General features: G+C 39.5%; 1 protein-coding gene across 2 annotated transcripts in view; it reads right to left on the bottom strand.

Annotated features, from left to right (window-relative positions):
- The window catches only part of Sos (Son of sevenless guanine nucleotide exchange factor), a 669490-nt gene that overhangs the window by 353096 nt on the left and 295381 nt on the right, over positions 1 to 21013 (bottom strand). For both annotated transcript variants that reach the window (XM_090376631.1, XM_090376632.1), the window contains exon 12: positions 14937 to 15054. In XM_090376631.1, coding sequence (XP_090232757.1) covers positions 14937 to 15054 — 118 coding nt within the window. The remainder of the gene's footprint in view (positions 1 to 14936; positions 15055 to 21013) is intronic.

The following is a 21013-nucleotide window of genomic DNA, read 5'->3' as shown; positions in this document are numbered from 1 at the left end:
GTGTGTGTATATATATATATACACACTTGTGTATCTGTAGGAGTGGAAAGTTTGAATGTATGAAGACTATGTGTAGTTCTGGCAGGCCCACTTACTTAGACTGCAGTCGGGGTAACCCAAAGGGGGACCCACTCTTGCCTTGCTGATGCTGTGCATCTGATCTTTTGAGGCATGGCATGGAAACTGCTGACACCAGCTACAGCTGGTCTGTCTGATGTGGGATTTCAAGCAAAGTTCCACTGTGTATCCACAGAGTGTGGGATTTCATGCAGAGTTCCACTTGCATAAGTCTCCCCCCCAACACAAGGCACTCTGATCATATGACTTTCCTCCCCCACACTTCTATTTCCTCTTCCCCCACCCCAACTTTTTATCTAAAGGATCCTACCACCATAAACCTTTTACTTTTCCTTAACAGCCCCCCCCCCCCATATGAGAATGGACTCCTCCTGCAGGGGTTCATCCCCTCTATCCCATTAACTTCCTATTTCCAAGTGGACAGAGTTCCTATCATCTATCTTAATCTTCATCTCTTCACTGTCATCCCCTTTCATATTCTCCTTTCTCAGTGTTCTAAAGGGCTCTCCCTGGCAAGCTCAGTCCAGAGTTCACCTCTGCCCAGTGTTCTCCCCAGAAACTTTTTCCAGCCGGGTGGCATTATGAAGTAACCTGGTGGGGAAGTGTAATACTTCACGACATTATAAAATTATCTGTTATTTATAAATGTGACTTAAGCAATCCAGAGCAAAAATTAATTTCATACTTTAACATTATATTGATTTAAGGATAATTTGTGAAACAAACATTGAAAAAATTTAATATTGGCTAGTGTTATATTTTTTAACTGAAAAATGAAAATTCCAACACATACATAAACACACTAAATTTAACAAAAAAAAAAGTACTTTTTATTTAAAAACTAGAATGTTTTAATAACATATTAAAAAAAACAATTTTATTAGAATTCAATGTAAAAAAGTAATAATGAAAAATGTTTAAATCCTTATAGTGATTTTAACTCAAGATTAACATTTTATATATTAATTTTTTTCTTCTTCTTAGAGGCCCAGTTGGCTGCAGCTTTTTTATAATGAAATTTTGAAACAGGCTGTTTCATGAGATAGAGCAGCCTCCGCAATGACCTTGTTGGAAATTTCCAGCTCTGTTGGTGTTTTCATAATTTCATTTTTCTTAAACTTAAGAGTGTTGTTTTCTGAGTTAACTTCTTACTCATTATGGGTTCTTATTTTATTTTATTTTATTGCAATATATATTATTATATTTTTGCACCTGTATGGAGACCAAGACAAACAATGCATCTAACAGTTCACAGAATCTAACGTGGTATACTATCTTGCAGAATTATAATACTCCGCTTGCCATAGAGATGGCTACAGAGTGAATGAGTCAACTCAGCGAATCACAGAATTCAACCAACATATTAATGCCGTCAACTGACTGGCATCTGATAGCTCAACACACAGAGCAGTAATCTTAACTTCTTAGCATAAAGCACACGACAATTTTCTCGGTAATCTGGATTTGCAGCGTCGAACTATGCATGGCTGCATGATGTCAGTGCGATGGTCAAGTAAGTAAAGTGTGTTTAGGATCAAACGGCACTAGGGGTTTCCCTTCATCTCCATGTAGTTTACATTGTGGGTGAACCAGTTGACTGGAAAAGCCAGAGATTTAAAAATGTGTAGACTTTGTATACGTGTACATGGCAGATGCCATGTACTGTTGTTCTCCTGGTCCTTTAACTGCCAGATCCCTGCTAAGGCCCAATGTTTCCCCACTTTCACCTCGTGGAGGCAGACCAGGTACACAGTAGAACAGGTGTGGGCCACATCCGGCCCGTGACGATGTTGAATCCAGCCCCCTCGGTAAATGCATAAATATAGAAAATCCATACCTGACTACACCGCCGTAAACGTTTGGCTTAATTCGGTTCAATCGGGAATCACGGCCAGTACAACAGTAACCAAGTGATTCTATGCAGCGTCAAAGAGTTATTTCCTAATTATTATTGTAGCATCGATTGAACAAAGTTCCTTTGGGTTTGACTTCTTATTGAAAAAAATAATACTGGTGCGAGATATTTTATGTTTTATGCCTTTTCTAATTATTACAATTTTTAATTTAATATAATTTATAGCCCATAAAATGAGCCAATCAAAAAAAAAAAGAAATTTATGCTGAATGCCGCATTTTCAATGATAATTGGCAAATATAGACGATAAAGCTGTTTGTTTGGTTTGTAACGAAACAATTTCCGTTTTTAAAGAATATAATCTAAAAAGGCATTTTTCAAAAAAAACATTTCATAAAATATAAGCTATTTTCACCGGAACAAATGAAAATTGAAGGAGAAAATTTAAAATGTGGTTTGCGTAAGCAACAAAATACTTTGAAAATTTTGTCAAAACAGATAGAGCTCTGACAAATTTAAATATTGTATTTACTTTTTTTAAAAATACATTAATAATTTGGTAATTCAAGTAATATAACATTTTTTAGGTTCTGATTTTTTTTTTATTAAATCGTTCAATCTATTCCGGCCCGCATCATGATGCGAAATTTTCATTTGGCCCGCATCATGATACGAAAATTTCATTCGGCCCGCTGACGAAAAAAGTTGCCCACGAATGCAGTAGAATAAAGTTCACTCTGGCAGGTCCTGCCACCTAATATCCTGGGATTTCAGTGGTTGGACTCAAAAAATAAATAAATAATAAAAAATGTATGTGTGTGTGTGTGTGATCATAAAAGACAAAAATAATTTAGATTGTTGACTTTTGATTGTTTGGGGCATTGACGCTAGCAGGTAGAGCAGGTGTGGGGGGTAGAAATATGGAGCCGATAGGGAAAGCAACTCCAGATTACAGTGGGGCATGCCCATGCCCCACCAGAAGGAAAAGGAGGGGGTCGTAGGAAGGGGAGGGAACAGCAAGCCGTCCCCCATGCCAGGGAGTGGAGGAAGTAGACCAGGCAAGGGAGCTGGCCCAGATAGCCAATAGGATATAGATGCAGAGTGGCCACATCCTGGGCTTTGACGCACGAGGACTGCCCCAACCATGATTCCTTGGAGTCCAGTCAAGATACTTCAGTCTAGGTTTTGGTCCAAGTCTGTCAGATATTTGTGCAAGTCGTGCTTGATCATTTGTTTGGTATTCACTCATGGGATCCAAGTCTCATCCATTGGTCAATGTTCAATAGGATGGGGTTCAATCACCGTCAGGGTGGACTCCGTCCACAGTCAGAATGCTGGAGATCAGGACATTCAGCCATGTTGTGGGTGTTGGTGCGTGCAATGTCATTTGTTGGGGTTATCACATGGGATTGATGTCTCATCCATGGCTCAGTATTGGAAGAGTGAAGTTTAGTTACAACTGGTGAATGGTTCAGTTTTTTCTTAATGTGTGTCAAGTTATTGTGATTGTTGTGAGGTTGTTAGTGCTCTCCTATTATTTATGACATACATTCCTTTTAAGTTTTGTTTTGGTTTATTGGGCTTCTGTTTGCTCAGTTTATGGACTACCACTACGTCTGTGAGGTTTCAGGTGCAGTGAGTAGTTATTCTAGTTGTTCTGGGTTTGCTGGCGGAGGTAGGATATGGTGTCTTGCAAATAGATACTGAGAAAAGTTGGTGAGGGCATTGTAGGTTGCCTCGTCCTCCAATTGGTAGTGCTCCTGATTTTTGAGGTTAAACTGGACTCGTGTGATGAGGTGACCACAGAGATCTTCGGATAACTCACACTCATGCAGTAGGTGGTCCCAGGTCTTGAGGGAGCCACATGCACAAGCTGGGTTGTCTGTCAGTCCAAGGAGGTTTAACTTGTGGCAAACAGCTCCATGTCCTGTGAGAAGGTAAGCGATGTGCAGACCAAGGCAGAGCCATGTCAGATTTTTTGGATACACCTGTTGTATATTTGGGAAAGAACCTTTGCGTGATGGCCCCTTTAGCGGAGTTCGTCCAGCATTGTTGCCATATTGATGTTAAGCAGGTTTTCAGACTGTTTTCCCAACTTTATGGTTGTTTTCCGGGTCCGTGGTGTGGTCCTGGAAGGCTGTGGCTTTGCCACACCTGAGTTGCTGAAACATGCCAATGTGAGTCACCTCAAGATCAAGAGGAAGAGCACCTGTAATCACTTGTAGTGCATGGATACAGACTGTCTGCGATGGTCAAATAATGGGAGGTCTTGTAACTGCATAGGTAGGTTACGTACAGGAAAGCTGAGTTCTACTGATTTTTCAGCATCCAATCACAATTCCAGACGGACTTGGCGTCCACTCATGTCGCATCGACCGACCTTGATCGCAGAATATGTTCGAAATAATATCAATCGAGATCAGTGAGCAATACCATACAGAATCATGAAAATCACTTAAATTTCAGCCAGGCAGTCAGTTAAATTGATCGGATGGTGTGCGCATTCGATAGGTCATGGGAAGAACAATGCTATCAGAGAACTTTCTACCTGTACTACAATGAGGCCAGGCAACATGAGGCTCCTTTAGGGCCCCCCGCTAAAAGACCAGAGGAGCAACAAACCAACAAACCCAACACTACACTAGTGCAAACTAATACTAAAATTACACCATCTCTGGCATTTACAGAGTTTGTAGTGTTACAATATATATTAGGTGGTTTGTGGGAAAGCCCGGTGCCATTTGACAATATACAATGTCCTTTCTGTGTGTTTCAGTATGCTTACCTAATTGTGACATGTACTGACATATGTTTCCCACCAAGTGAGAATGTATAAGTTAGGTATTGACATTTGTCAAAAAAAATGGCATTAATGTATAATTGTATAATTTTTTATATAATTAATGTATAATTGTGTATATTTCATGGAATTAATGGTTCAAGTTCAGGGGTATGGGAATGTTTATGTGTGTCAGTATGCACGTTTGTTTTCTTGTTTTTCCCCCCTTTTCTTTTCTTTCTTGAGTGTTTGTATTCTGTGAATGGTTGTACATGTGTATGACATTCTTTAGAGCACTCTATTGCATCTAGATTGACAGATGGCTCCTGCCTGGGTATTTCATTCTCGGAGTACGTAAGATCACTGAACGATACTGTGTATGGCAGTTTCTGCAGCCCAGTCACATCCACATTGTTGGACGTGATAGAGAACTCGAGCTTGTGCGTTTTGTATTTTAATGTATGTAAGAACTATAAATGGCAGTCTATGCTGGTTTGCAGGTCTCAATCATGTGAGTGTTGTCGGACGTGATTGAGAGCTTGCATCAGTATGATTTATAAATTTTTATTTTGCACCACTTTTCCAGATATAAATACATAAGTTTCTAGCATTAGCATTAGTAGAGGCATTTGATGCAAGAAAGCAAGCTTATGCAGCATCAGCCAAAAAAAAAAAATAAAGTAAAATAAATAAATAAAAAATAACCACTTCAACTTCACCCCTCTGTTCATTCGAAATACCTGTCCAGCTGAGCCTTAAACTTATTTAGGCTATCAACTTCCACGACAAGGGATGGAAGTCTGTTCCACCTACCAACCACCCGCTGGCTAAAGGCAAATTTCCGCACATCTATCCTACATCTGTCTTTCCTCAATTTGAACTTATGCCCTCTCAGGTGATTATTCTGAGCTAGAGGAAGAATCCCATCACCATTGAGCATGCTCAAACCATTCAAGGCTTTGTACACCTCTATCAGATCACCTCGCTGGTGCCTAGTCTCCAGATACTGTAATTCCCAAAACTTAGGCCTTTCTTCGTAAGAGCACCCCTTTGTTCCATTCACTAATCTTGTTGCTCTTCTCTGTACACGTTCCAGCAGCTTGAAATGAGGTGCTGGAAAGAGCACAGAGAAGTACATCCTTCTTGAAATGAGGCCTCCAGGCCTGTATACAGTACTCTAGGTTTGGCCTGACCATTGCCTTATACAAGAGAATAATCACCTCCTTATCACTGCTAGAAAAATTCCTATATATCATTGACAATACACCATGAGCTACTCTTGCAGCCCATCTGCACTGCTCAGACAACTTCATATCTACCTGCACAACCACCCCCAGGTCCCTTTCATTCTCTACCACTGTCAGTGTAGTACCACAGAGTTGATACGTTGCTCTGGGGTTGCTGTTTCCCATATGTAGTACTTTACATTTGTCAACTTCATTTGCCACCTCTCAGCCCATCTGCTCAACCTTTCCAGATCCTGTTGCAGCAGCATAGTGTCAGTAGTGTCCTTGCCAACCCTGCCAACCTTCGTATCGTCTGCAAACTTGGACATTAAGCTTGATATACCATCATCAATATCATTTATAAATACAGAGAACAATAAAGGACCCAATACTGAACCCTGAGGGACTCCACTAATAACATTAGTCCGCGATGAGCAGTGTCCATTGATTACCACTCTGTCTTCTCCCCCTCAACCACCCCTTTATCCATAGCAGCAATTTGCCTCCAATGCCACACTGCTCCAATTTGTGCAGCAATCTTCCATGTGCAACAGTATCAAAAGCCTTTCTAAGATCCAAGTATATAATATCAAAGTTATTCCCTGCATCCAGTTCTTTTGTGACTGCATCATAGTATCCAATCAAATTGGTCAGGCAAGACTTCCCCTTAACAAAACCATGCTGTGTCCGAGCTATAACTGAAGTCTTGTCTAGATGATTCTGCAGTGCTTCTTTAACCAGTGCCTCCATTAATTTTCCGGGAACAGAAGTTAAACTCACAGGTCTATAATTACTTGTGTCAGCCTTTGATCCTCCCTTGTGAATTGGGGTCACATTTGCACATCTCCAGTCCATGGGTACCTCCACTGAGTCCAAGGAAGCTCTCATAATTATGGCTAAGGGTTTGCTTACTTCCTTTGCTGCCTCCTTGAATATAACTGGATAGATCCCATCCACCCCAGGTGCCTTTCTTGTGTTTATCTTCAACAATTTCTCCTCCACTTTACTTTCAGTTATTACAATATTCTCTAGCTTACTCCTAGAGTTGAATACACCTCTGGCATTCCCCTCGCTGAATAACTCCTCATGTGTGAATGTCGATGCAAAATATTCATTTAGTTTGTTAGCTACCTGAGCAGGGTCAACAACAGTTGACCCATCGATATCTAGTGGACCAATCTGATTCATCCCCTTCCTTCTAGAGTTTACATAAGTAAAGAACTCTTTGCTGTTTTTCTTCGCATCCCTTGCCAAGGATCTCTAGTAATCTGCCTTCGCCTGCCTAACCTCCTTTGTAACTTGGTTACAGATCAACTTGTATATATCACAGGCTTCTGGGTCACGTGTTAATTTTTATGTATCCCATGCATTTTTCTTCTCTGCCATATGCCTCATTAGTTCATCTGACATCCACTTAGGCCTAAACCTTGAACAATATTTCTTAGTTGGTATGTAAAGCCTAGTAGCTTCCAAGATAAGTTCTTTGAATGCTTCCCATTTTGAATTTGCTGTTGGTAACATCATCAGCTGATCCCACTGTATAGAATTTAAATACTGTCTCAGTCCATCATAGTCGCCTTTACGAAAGCAATACCACTTCCCTTTACCCCTAATGGTAGTTACCTCTTTGAGTAACTCCCAGTTCAGAACACTGTGAACACTGCCACCTAGTGGTTCCTCCATCTGCAGATTCTTAATGCATGAAGAATCACTACCGATAATCAAATCAAGAGTATTACTCCCTCTAGTTGCCTCCCGAACATGCTGATATAGAAAACAATCATCTAATAAATTCACAAAAGCCTTGCTAGTGTGTGAGTGACCAGCCCCCAAATTCCAATCAATATCTGGGAAATTAAAATCCCCCATTATAAGACTCCCAGATTTACTGACCCACTCTATTTCTCTCTACAGTTTCTTATTATACTCATCCGAGTCATTAGGCCTATAGCACACTCCTACTCTCAATTTTGATCTTCCAATGCTTATGTCACAACAAACTGACTTGACACTGCACTGTCCAGTGATGTCGACTGGCTTCACTTCCTTGGATTTTATGTGTTTCTTAACTAATAGCATAACCCCTCCTCCCTTCCTATCCTGTCTCTCCTTTCTGTAGACATTGTACTCCCCAAATTCCAGTTCTGCATTCCTTATATCTGTGTGACACCATGTCTCTGAAATCCCAACAATATCTGCCTTTGATGTTTTGAGCAATAACTCAAATTCATCAAATTTATTTACTAAACTCCTAGCATTGGTGTACACGCAAGTATACATGCACCTGCTCTTCCTCTTAGCCACTCTAACACAACCCATGTGTTTACTTGTACCCCCATGATTCCCAGCAGTCTCTGTAATATCCTGCATCTTATTTTCCAGGCTGCTGCTCATTCCAATAGAAGCAGTGCAAGAATCACTTTCTCCTCTGCCAGTGGCTACTGTTAATCTATTAGTCCTTGTATCCCCCCCAATATAGCAGTTTTCCGACCCACCTAACACTGCCTCGATAGCATCAGCAAACATTCTTGCACCCTTTCTATTTAAGTGTATCCCATCCCTGTAGAAGCAGTCTCTCCTGTTAACAAGTACAGACCAGGCTGAAAAAAATTCTACCCCTTGAGCCCTGCACAATCTTTCCAGGGCCGAATTGATCAACAGGGCTCTCATCATATACTCCCTCCTATTGTGTCTGGGCAGAATTGCAGACACTTTCAAATTCAACCCTAATTCACGGCTTTTTTTCATCAGTCCCCTGTACTTGTTAAGTAATTCCGCCAGTCTCCTACTCTTAATATCATTAGTGCCAATGTGTACAACTATATCATCTTTTGTGCCCTTAAAAGATGATATTCGCTCTACAACGTCATCAACCTTTGCCCCTGGCAGACATACCCTGGTCCTGTTCCACCTATCCTTTTTACAAAGCATGTTTCCCGTTTCCCTGACAATAGAGTCACCAACAACTACTAGTTCCTTTGGGACCAGCGCATTCTGCCTTGGGGGTTGCCGCTGTGTTGCGCGATGACCAAGTGCAAGCTCTGGCATTGGTGTGGGCAGCTGAGAGCTTGATGGGCCCTTAACTTGTAATCCTTCGAGGGCATCCACCCTGTCCTTCAAGCTCTCATATAGGCCCATAACAACGCTGAGTTGTCACCTGATTTCCTTACAGTCCTTGCATCACGCACATACAAAGACATCCCCCATGGCAGTATCATGTCCCATACCTGACTGCTCCGCAAACATCAAGCAAAAGGCTGTGATTCAGAGGGCAACTGCCCCCCTCAGTTCTCCCCTGAGCCACAGCATTCCCATTAGCTTGAGCCTTTTGCTTTGCTGCTCTGGTTTGAGTCATGATTTTGATTTACTTTCAATAAAATTTCAATTTCAGTATAAAATTAAATCCTAAACTTGTATCCCAACACAGTTATAACGCTATATTTATGTTTCAGTAACGAGTGTTATGTACGAAATCTACGAGTGTTATCTACGAAATATTTGTTTCAGTAACGAGTGTTATCTACGAAATCCCTTTATATAACTTCCGTATCGTTATGTATTAATTATTTATTTTTACTAATTATTTATGTTATGTAACCTAAGTGGTTATATGTATAGTTAAAAGTACAATTTAATTGCCAATGAAGTTCGACAAGATTAACAGATTTTACTGATTAATTTTCCCGTAACAATGGCGGCTCTTTACGAATGGTAAACACGTGGATTTGATACCCTTTCCGATACAAAGTAATACCTACAAAATCTCTATCTAAGTTACTTTAAACTTAAGTACCGTAAATAAGAATATAAAGCTACTCAAGAAAATAAGTTAATATGTCAATTTAAACTAATAAAGCAGAAAATAAATCAGAAAAAAACTTCTCTGTTCCAAGAGCGGCAGAAAGGCACATCCGCACCGGCAACTCTCATCCTCAGACTCCTGAGGACGAGAGTTTTGTGTCTACAATTGATGTGGTTACAAATGAACTAGATCCAAAAAAATTAATTTTGATATCATATATTTGGATTTCAGGAATGCTTTTGACACTGTTGCGAAGACTGTAATATACATAGAAGACTATTGTACAAATGGAGCAGAATGGTATTAAGGGTAAGTTGCTACAATGGATAAAAGGATGGTTGAGTGGGAGAAGACAGAGAGTGGTAACCAATGGGTGCTGCTCTTCATGGACTAACGTTATTAGTGGAGTCCCACAGGGTTCAGTGTTGGGTCCACTGTTGTTTTGTATATTTATCAATGATATTGACGAAGGTATATCAGGCTTAGTGTCGAAGTTTGCAGATAATACAAAGGTTGGCACGGTTGTTAATGACAGTAATGGCAGTGTGCTACTGCAACAGGATCTAGAAAATTTGGGCAGATGGGCTAAGAAGTGGCAACTGAAGTTTAACCTTGACAAATGCAAAGTACTGCATATGGGTAGAAGTAACCCCAGAGAAACGTACCAACTGTGTGGTACTACACTTATGGTGGTAGAAAATGGAAAAGACCTGGGAGTAATTGTGCAGTCAGATATGAAGATTTCGGAGCAATGCAGACAGGCTGCCAGGGCAGGTCATGGGGTTTTATCAATGATATATAGGAATTTTGCTAGAAGGGAAAAAGAGGTGATTGTCCCTCTGTATAAGGCAATGGTCAGGCCATGCCTTGAGTACTGCATACAGGTCTGGAGGCCTCATTTTAGGAAGGATGTAGATTTGCTTGAACGTGTACAGAGAAGGACAACAAGATTGGTGAGGGGAATGAAGGGATCCTCTTACCAAGAGAGGCTTAAGTTCTGCAAATTGCAGTGGCTAGAGACTAGGCACCTGCATGGTGATCTGACTGAGGTGTATAAGGCCTTGAATGGGCTGAGCAAGCTGAATTCTGATGGGATCCTTCCACTTGTTCAGATTACAAACCTAAGGGGGCATAAATTCAAATTAAGAAAAGACAGATGTAGAATAGATGTGCGAAAATTTGCCTTTAGCCAGCAGGTGGTTAATTGCTGGAACAAACTTCCATCTGGCGTTGTGGAGGTTAATAGGTTAAATAAATTTCATGAGGAACTGGACATGCATTTAGAGGGAATGGTGTGATATTTTTTTTTTTTTTTTTGGCTGATGCTGCACAAGCTCATACACTTGCTTTCTGGCATCACATGCCACCACTACTACTACCATCACCATGTACTTGTGCATGGAGGTTTTACCTAGGAATACTAACAGCCCCACCATCGTGAAGGTGCAAGCAGAGGATTTGGCTGTCACAGACCGTCCGGACTTTGTGCCGAAATTAAGTCCACTTGACTTGAGTGTCACCTGAATACCAGTTCCATCAGCGTTTTAGACTCCCAGGTAGCAAGTACAGCTTGTCTGGCATATCTGAGAGAATCTGTGGCAACCTCAAGGACCAACCCTGCCTTACCCCTGCTAGCAAAGTTTCTGTAAATCAATGATAAGACCCCATAAAACCCCATGTTGTTCTGGCAGCATGTCTAACACTGCTTAGAGAATTTCATATCTGACTGCACAATTACTCCCAGGTCTTTTTTATTTTCCATTACCTAGAGTGTACTACCACACAAGTTACTCTGAGATTACTGCTACCCATATGCAGTGCCTTGCATTTGTCAATGTTAACTGCCATTTCTCCTCCCATCAAAATAATTTTTTCTAAATCTTGTTGCAGTAGCATACCATCATTATTGTCGTTTAGCACCCTGCCAACCTTTGTATCATCTGCAAACTTTGACATTAAATCTGATATACCTTCAGTATCATTAAGAAATATTGAAAACAACAATGGTCACAGCATTGTAGCCTGGGAAAGTCCAGTGAGCAGTGCCATTGATAGCCACTCTCTCGCTCACTCTCTCTCTCTCTTCTTCTTCTTAACTTGCCCTTAATTCCACATTGCTGCAATTTGTACAGCAGTCTTTTTTATGCAACAGTACCAAAAGCCTTCCTGAAATCCAAGTATATAATATGAAACATTTTTTTGCATCTAATTCCTTGGTCACTACATTATAGTAACTATCACATTGGTTAGACAAGATCCCCCCCCCACTACCCCTAACAAAGTCATGCTATGACTGCAGTACAGTTTAATTGCATTCCTGTCCAGATGGTCCTACATTACTTCTTTAACCAGTGACTCCATTATTTTCTCTGGAACAGATGTTAAGTTAACATGTCACCTTTTGATCCTCCTTTGGGGATACATTGCACATCTCTAGTCCATAGAGTCCTCCCCTGAATTCAAGAATGCTATCATAATTATGATGAAGGGTTTGCTTACCACCTTAACTGCCTCCCTAAATATGATTGAATATATTCCACCATCCTGGCGGCTTTTTTTTTTTTTTTTTTTAAGTTCAACTTCGACAATTTCTCTTCCACTTTCCTTTCAGTTATCAAAAGTCATTTAGTGCTTTGATAACTTTAACCTCTGGCATCTGCTACCCTAAAGAAGCTCATGTTTTAATGTAGATGCAAAATACCTATTGAGGAACGTAGCTACCTAGTCATCAACAGTTAACACATTAACAAAGTGGCCCAATGTAATTCAATCCCTTCCTTCTATTGTTATAAGTACAGAAGTCTCTGCCTGCTTTTCTTTGTATTCTTGCTAGAGAATTCTCATAATCTTCCTTAGCTTGCGTAACCTCCTTTGTGATTCAATTACCTGATCATTCATATGCATTCCATGCGTTTTTCTTGTCTGCCACATCTCAATAGTTCATCTGACATCCATTGCTGTCCAGATGGACCATCTGGATAGGAATGCAATTATACTGCAGTCACAATATGAATTTGTTAAGGGCTGGTCCTGTCTAATCAATCTGATAGGTTAACATGATGCCATGACCAAGGAACTAGATGCAAAAAATTATTTTAATATCAGATACTTGGATTTCAGGAAGGCTTTTGATACTGTTGTACAAAGACTGCTGTACAAACTGGAGCAATGTGGCATTAAGAGAAAGTTACTGCTATGGATAAAGGGATGGTTAAGTGGAAGAAGACAGAGAGTGGTTATCAATGGGCACTGCTCTTCATGGCCTAATGTTATCGGTGGAGTTGCCCAAGATTCAGTGCATGGCCCATTGTTGTTTTCAATATTTATTAATGATAGTGATGAAAGTGTAGCAGGCTTAAAGTCAAAGTTTGCAGAAGATACAAAGGTTGAGAGGGTGGTTAACAACAATAATGATGGTATGCTACTACAACAAGATTTAGAAAAATTAGATTGATGGGCTGAGAAATGGTAGTTGAAGTTTAACACTGACAAATGAAAGGTGCTGCATATCGGTAGCACTAATCTCAAAGTAACTTATCAACTGTGTGGTACTACATTCAGGGTAGTGGAAAATGAAAAAGACCTAGGGGTAACTGTGCAGTCAGATATGAAATTCTCTGAGCAGTGCAAATGTGGTGCCACTGCTCAGAGTGATATACAGAAATTTTATCAATGATATACAGAAACTTTGCTAGTAGGGATAAGGAGGTAATTATCTCTCTGCATAACCATGGCATTGTACAAAGCCATGGTTATGCAGAGAGTGATGATAGTATCTAGGGTATTGCATACAAGTCTGGATGCTTCACTTGAGGAAGGATGTCGATCTGCTGGAATGGGTGCGGAGAAGGAGAACAAGATTGGCGAAGAGAACAAAAGGCTGTTCTTACCTATAAACGCTTCACTTCTGCAAACCACACAGTCACTAGACTAGGTACCTGCGTGGTGAGTGACCTGATTGAGTTGTTCAAGGCCTTGAATCAATTGAGTAAACTGAATGATGATGGTATTCTTCCTCTTGCTGAGACTACACATATGAGGGGGCATAAATTTAAGTTGAGGAAGAATGGTTGCAGGATAGATGTGCAGAAGTTTGCCTTCAGCCACCAAGTGGTTGAATTTTAGAATAGGCTTCCATCTGCTGTTGTGGAAGTGATGGTTTAAATAAATTCATGGAAGAACGAGACATTCTTGGAGGGTAAGTCTTGTGTGCATTTTTTTTTTTTTTTTTTTTTGGCTGAGGCTATATAAGCTTGTTTTCTTGCATTATTTGCCACTACTACTACTACATTAATTTTCATTTAACTTACTTCAACTTACACAAAAAAAGTCATTTATTTATTAATTAATTAAATATTGTTAATGTTCTAAAGGTGTATTGTATATTAAATGTTTATATATATATATATATATATAGAAGAAAAGAAAAAAAAGAAAAAAAGAAAAGTTGCGTGTGGTGTCCATATTCAGGTTACAAAGTGTGGTCTGTGTGAAAACAAGAAGCTGCTCAGCAAATGATGATGAATGTTAGATGGTACTATTCTTGTTCGTGCACTTGAATGTCAAAAAAAAAAAAAAAAAAAAAATGCATGTATTGTCTGCATGCTGGTATGACAGGTTGGCATGAATATGTTGTCTCTTTGTGAATGAGTAGGTATATTGCATTAGAATAGTTCACCTCAGAGTTGGTGGACCACTGGGGCTGCAAGACACTGATCCCTATACACTACGTCCTATTATTGCCTCCTTAAAATGTCCACAGATGCCAAAAATCCAAAGGGGATACAAGATAAGGATTGCATGGAGGGTGTTTTAGCACTTCCCAAAAAATTGGTATATGGATTCAGCACAGGGACGGCTGTATGAGAATTTATGGGGGAAAGGAGGCTGTTGTGCAAGAGAGCAACTTCTTTGATCAGAAAGGCAGAACTTCTTTAACTCCCCTCCCCTCCCCAGTATTAAAAAACTCATTCAAAAGTAGTTCATGCTGTTGATCATGCTAGACTAGGTTTTTACAATCTAAGCAAAATAACACTACATTATGTGTACACCCAGCATGGACGATGACTGGTGGTGGTGATTTTCTGATGCAACCAATAAAAAAAATAATATAAAAATATATTTTACATATGTTTTGGAAAACAAAATTTACACTGTATATAAAACTTTACCTTATAATAAAAGTTCCTTACTTACCTTTTTGTATTCAGCATAATAAGATTAGCCATCCAGTTGCTCTTTTCATCAGATGCTTTAGCAAAAAGTATGACATGAGGTTGATCCCGGGGAGCAACTTCAAAAGCATTTTTATATTCTACAAATAGAGACAATATGGAGAATATATAAACAGAGACAATAATTAGAATTAAAAACAAATGCTTATGCTAAATAAGATAAGTATCTTTATTTACATATCTAAGAATTATCAAATATTATAAATGGTCATAATCATAGTTGAGCAGCTCCATTTAAAATATATAATTATTGAATTATCTATATGTCACAATTTCTATGTCCTGAGTTCACCACAGAAAAAATATGTATAACAGTAGAAATATTTATTTTGGGTGAGTACATTTCAAAAAAAAAAATAATAATAATAATTTCAAAAATATTAATAATAAATAATAACAAAAAATAAATACTACGTCTACTAACCACAACAATGATAATAAAATATTCAGTTTGGTTGGCACTTCTCCATGTCAAGCACTTCATCATATAAAGGATTGATATAACAAATACTGTGATATCAGAAAAGGAAGACCAAAAAGAAAAAGAAAACTTATGGAGTAGTAAAACAGTTGGATCAGCTGTGTGTCCTCACCATTTCCTTTATTTTTAATAAACTTGTTAAATGACAAAATTATAGGAAAAAACTACACATGTAGATCGAAAGACACAGTCCTTGGGAGAATGTAATATAAAGAAACAATCATGCGAACTCATATCAGGGAACTGTTTAAATTACAAGACTTTTTTTTTTTTTTTTAAATAAAAAACACCCAAACATGAAAGGTATTAGAGCCTCCTTCCCACCCATCAACCCATGTGTGGTACTTAGAACCATGCATGGATTGAAGGGTGGTAAGACAGGAGATACTGTTAACATTAGACTACAATTTCTAAAGATTGTAATTTTCAGGAAATACATGTGAAGAAAGGTTGTTCCGGAAAACAGAAGTTGAAAGGATAAATTAGGAAGAAGAAAAACTGATTCTGTGAGTTTGACGTTGGACAGTAAATGGATACTGAGTAGTTACAGCAAGTGTTGGGACTGGTTTGGAATAGACAAAGGGAATTTTAGAAGCAAATTCAGAAAAACAGTGCCTGTGGAAGTATCAGGAGAAGAGGCAAGGAGCAGAAAAAGAACATCCACGAGATGAGAGATGGATCATTAATTAACCTGATTGCCCCCTTATCAATGAAGTCTAGAACCTGAGACAGGTTTGGGGACACTACCCCAGATTTGCGAATAATACATCATCGTAGGGTGAATTTGAAACTTATAAACTTATACAGAGTGAGTAGTTGTTTAGAAGAAAGGTAATGTCAAGAGCAAAAGAGAAAACCCAGTTTTTAGAGGCAGAGGATGCAATATTTGTGGCATGCTTACAAGAGTAGGAGACAGGCAGAATTACTTAACAAGTACAGGTCACTGTTGAAAAAAAAAAACGTGAATTAGGGTTAAATTTGAAAGTGTCTACAATTCTGCCCAGACACGATAGGAGGGAGTATATGATGAGAACCTTGTTGATCAATTCTGCCCTGGAAAGATTGTGCAAGGCTCAAGGGGTAGGATTTTTTCAGCCTGGTCTGTACTTGTTAACAGGAGAGACTGCCTACAGGGATGGGATACACTTAAATAGAAAGGGTGCAAGAATATTTGCTGATGCTATCGAGGCAGTGTTAGGTGGGTTGGAAAACTGCTAGCTTGGGGGGGGGGGGGGGGGTAAAGGACTAACAGATTAACAGTAGCCACTGGCAGAGGTGAAAGTGATTCTTGCCCTCCTTCTATTGGAATGAGCAGAAGCCTAGAAAACAAGATGCAGGATATTTCAGAGACTGCTGGGAGTCATTGCGGTACAAGTAAACACATGGGTTGTGTTAGGGTAGCTAAGAATAGGAACAGGTGCATGTATACTTGCATGTACACCAATGCTAGGAGTTTGGTAAATAAATTTGATGAATTTGACGTATTGCTCAAAACAACAAAGGGAGATATTGTTGGGATATCAGAGACATGGTGTCACACAGATATAAGGAATGAAGAACTGGAATTTGGGGAGTACAATGTGTACAGAAAGGATAGACAGGATAGGAAGGGAGGAGGGGTTATGCTATTAGTTAAGAAACGCATAAAATCCAAGGAAGCGAAGCGAGTCGACATTGCTGGACAGTGCAGTGTCGAGTCAGTTTGGTGTGACACAAGCATTGGGGGATCAAAATTGAGAGTAGGAGTGTGCTATAGGCCTAATGGCCCTGATGAGTATAATAAGACACTGTACAGGGAAATAAAGTGGGCCAGTAAATCTGGGAGTCTTATAATGGGGGATTTTAATTTCCTAGATATTGATTGGAATTTGTGGGTTGGTCACTCACACACTAGCAAGGCTTTTGTGGATTTATTGGATGATTGTTTTCTACATCAGCATGTTTAGGAGGCAACTAGAGGGAGTAATACTCTTGATTTGATTATCAGTAGTGATTCTTCATGCATTAAGAGTCTGCAGATGGAGGAACCACTAGGTGGCAGTGATCACAGTGTTCTGAACTGGGAGTTACTCAAAGAGGTAACTACCATTAGGGGTACAGGGAAGTGTTTTTGCTTTCATAAAGGCGAATACGATGGTCTGAGAAAGTATTTAAATTCTATACAGTGGAACCAACTGATGATGTTACCAACAGCAAATTCAAAATGGGAAGCATTCAAAGAACTTATCTTGGAAGCTACTAGGTTTTACATACCAACTAAGAAATACTGTTCAAGGTTTAGGCCTAAATGGATGTCAGATGAACTAATGAGACACATGGCAGAGAAGAAAAATGCATGGGATACATATAAATTAACATGTAACACAGAAGCCTATGATAGATATAAGTTGATCTGTAACCAAGTTACAAAGGAGGTTAGGCAGGCAAAGGCAGATTACAAAAAATCTTTGGCAAGGGATGCAAAGAAAAACAGCAAAATGTTCTTTACTTATGTAAACTCTAGAAGGAAGGGGATGAATCAGATTGGTCCACTTGATATTGATGGTTCAACTGTTCATGATCCTGCTCAGGTAGCTAACAAACTAAATGAATATTTTGCATCTACATTCACACATGACGAGTTATTCAGCGAGGGGAATGCCAGAGGTGTATTCAACTCGGGCAGTAAGCTAGATAATCTTGTAATAACTGAGAGTAAAGTGGAGAAGAAATTGTTGAAGATAAACACAAGAAAGGCACCTGGGGTGGATGGCATCTATCCAGTTATATTAAAGGAGGCAGCAAAGGAAGTAAGCAAACCCTTAGCCATAATTATGAGGAGTCAGGGGAGGTACCCATAGACTGGAGATTTGCAAATGTGACCCCAATTCACAAAGGAGGATCAAAGGCTGACACAAGTAATTATAGACCTGTGAGTTTAACTTCTGCTCCAGGAAAATTAATGGAGGCACTGGTTAAAGAAGCACTGCAGGATCATCTAGACAAAACTTCAGTTATAGCTGGGATCTGACTTCAGTTATAGCATGGTTTTGTTAAGGGGAAGTCTTGATTGATAAATTTGATTGGATACTATGATGCAGTCACAAAAGAACTGGTTGCAGGGAATAACTTTGATATTATATACTTGGATCTTAGAAAGACTTTTGATACTGTTGCACATGGAAGACTGCTGCGCAAATTGGAGCAGTGTGGCATTGGAGGCAAATTGCTGCTATGGATAAAGGGGTGGTTGAGGGGGAGAAGACAAAGAGTGGTAATCAATGGACACTGCTCATCGTGGACTAATGTTATTAGTGGAGTCCCTCAGGGTTCAGTATTGGGTCCATTATTGTTTTCTGTATTTATAAATGATATTGATGATGGTATATCAAGCTTAATGTCCAAGTTTGCAGACGATACGAAGGTTGGCAGGGTTGTCAAGGACACTACTGACACTATGCTACTGCAACAGGATCTGGAAAGGTTGAGCAGATGGGTTGAGAGGTGGCAAATGAAGTTTAACATTGACAAATGTAAAGTACTACATATGGGAAACAGCAACCCCAGAGCAACGTATCAACTCTGTGGTACTACACTGACGGTGGTAGAGAATGAAAGGGAACTGGGGGTGGTTGTGCGGGCAGATATGAAGTTTTCTGAGCAGTGCAGACGGGCTGCAAGAATAGCTCATGGTGTATTGTCGATGATATATAGGAATTTTTCTAGCAGGGATAAGGAGGTGATTATTCCCTTGTTTAAGGCAATGGTCAGGCCACACCTAGAGTACTGTATACAGGTCTGGAGGCCTCATTTCAAGAAGGATGTAGAGATGCTGGAACGAGTACAGAGAAGGGCAACAAGATTGGTGAATGGAACAAAGGGGTGCTCTTACGAAGAAAGGCTTAAGTTTTGCAAATTACAGTGTCTGGAGACTAGGCACCAGCGAGGTGATCTGATAGAGGTGTATAAAGCCTTGAATGGTTTGAGCATGCTCAATGCTGATGGGATTCTTCCTCTTGCTCAGAATAATCACCTGAGAGGGCATAAATTCAAATTGAGGAAAGACAGATGTAGGATAGACGTGAGGAAATTTGCCTTTAGCCAGAGGGTGGTTGGTTGGTGGAACAGACTTCCATCCCTTGTCGTGGAAGTTGATAGCCTAAATAAGTTTAAGGCTCAGCTGGACAGGTATTTTGAACGAACAGAGGGGTGAAGTGGAAGTGGTTATTTATTTTATTTTTTTTTTTTTTTGGCTGATGCTGCATAAGCTTGCTTTCTTGCATCAAATGCCTCTACTAATGCTAATGCTAATATTCTAACACTGCACATCTCCTTGACCTTGTGACCTTCGGCAGGAAACGGTAAGCTAGAGCTGGCCAATGGTGAAAGCTGACACATGCAGAATTAAAAACCAGGCCTTGCGTCTAATAAAGACAACATAGATGTAAGCGAAAATAAAAAATATGACGAGAATGAAAAATAATAATAATAACTAGGGGGCTTTGCTTGCCCACCCCTGATTAATAAAAATAATAAAAGTTTATTAATAAAATAACTGTCTTACAGCTGTTGCTTTTCTGCATAAAATGTAGAGGCATACGGAGTAAGTCAAATCTTTTCTACATAAGTCTTGTCGAAACGCACTGGTCGATATCTGATCAGGAAACGACCTATGTAATTATTTACCTGTGCATTTGTAGTGTGTGCCATTCTCAGGGTCGAATAAATAAATATCACGGTAAAAGAGAACAGTGTACACCCTCCAACATGGCAGCAAGCAAAACAGTGGGAAAGCAGTGATTGGCAAGTTGTGACTTCCATATTTCAACAAAGCAGTGACTGGCAGATGCCACTGCTTTCCCCGCCCACTGTCCTCCTAGGTTGATATGCCCAAGGTGTTTTTCCCCCACATTTGTCGCTGTTTTTAATTGGGAACTCGTTTTCCCATGGAGGATGGAGGGATAAACACCCTACCTTCAGCTAAGCCCCTCCTCCTCGGCGACACAAAACAATCAGAAAAGGGAGGTGCCTTCACCTGTCAATTATCACCGTCTTCCTTGCTTTCAACGAAGTACCTGCCGGTGTATACTATACTGGACTATTCAGCCAATATTACTATGTAATTATTGACCTGTGTTTAAATAGGTTACTTAGGAAAAGGCCTTTTGCTTCAGGTTCCATAATACATGAGGAATGTTATTGCATCCGAAACAGCAGGACTAAAATATTTATATTTACAAAATACTAAAATACAGTATTTACGAATATAGTTCGTTAATATACAAGAAATGTTACAATGGAACGTCAAATGTTAGACAGTGAATCACATGCACGAGGTTTGTGAACGTTATGGAGCCAGTTGTCAATAATTAATTTAATTTGTAGTGACGTAATTGCCTCGCCCTCTTCTCCCATTAGCTTCAATAAATATCACTAGGAGGAAATTTTTTTTAATGTATAGATAGATAATAATAATTACTTAAAGGTTTGTTTGAAGTTACTATCTTTCATAGGGATGTGTAGTATTGCCAGGCATATCATTTATCAAAAAGTAAAATAACTAGAGTAAGAAATAAATA

The sequence above is a fragment of the Mastigoproctus giganteus genome, chromosome 6, assembly GCF_048544385.1.
Source record: "Mastigoproctus giganteus isolate SK-2022 chromosome 6, ASM4854438v1, whole genome shotgun sequence".
Lineage (NCBI taxonomy): Eukaryota > Metazoa > Arthropoda > Arachnida > Uropygi > Thelyphonidae > Mastigoproctus > Mastigoproctus giganteus.
This window is presented reverse-complemented; position numbering and strand designations above follow the sequence as displayed.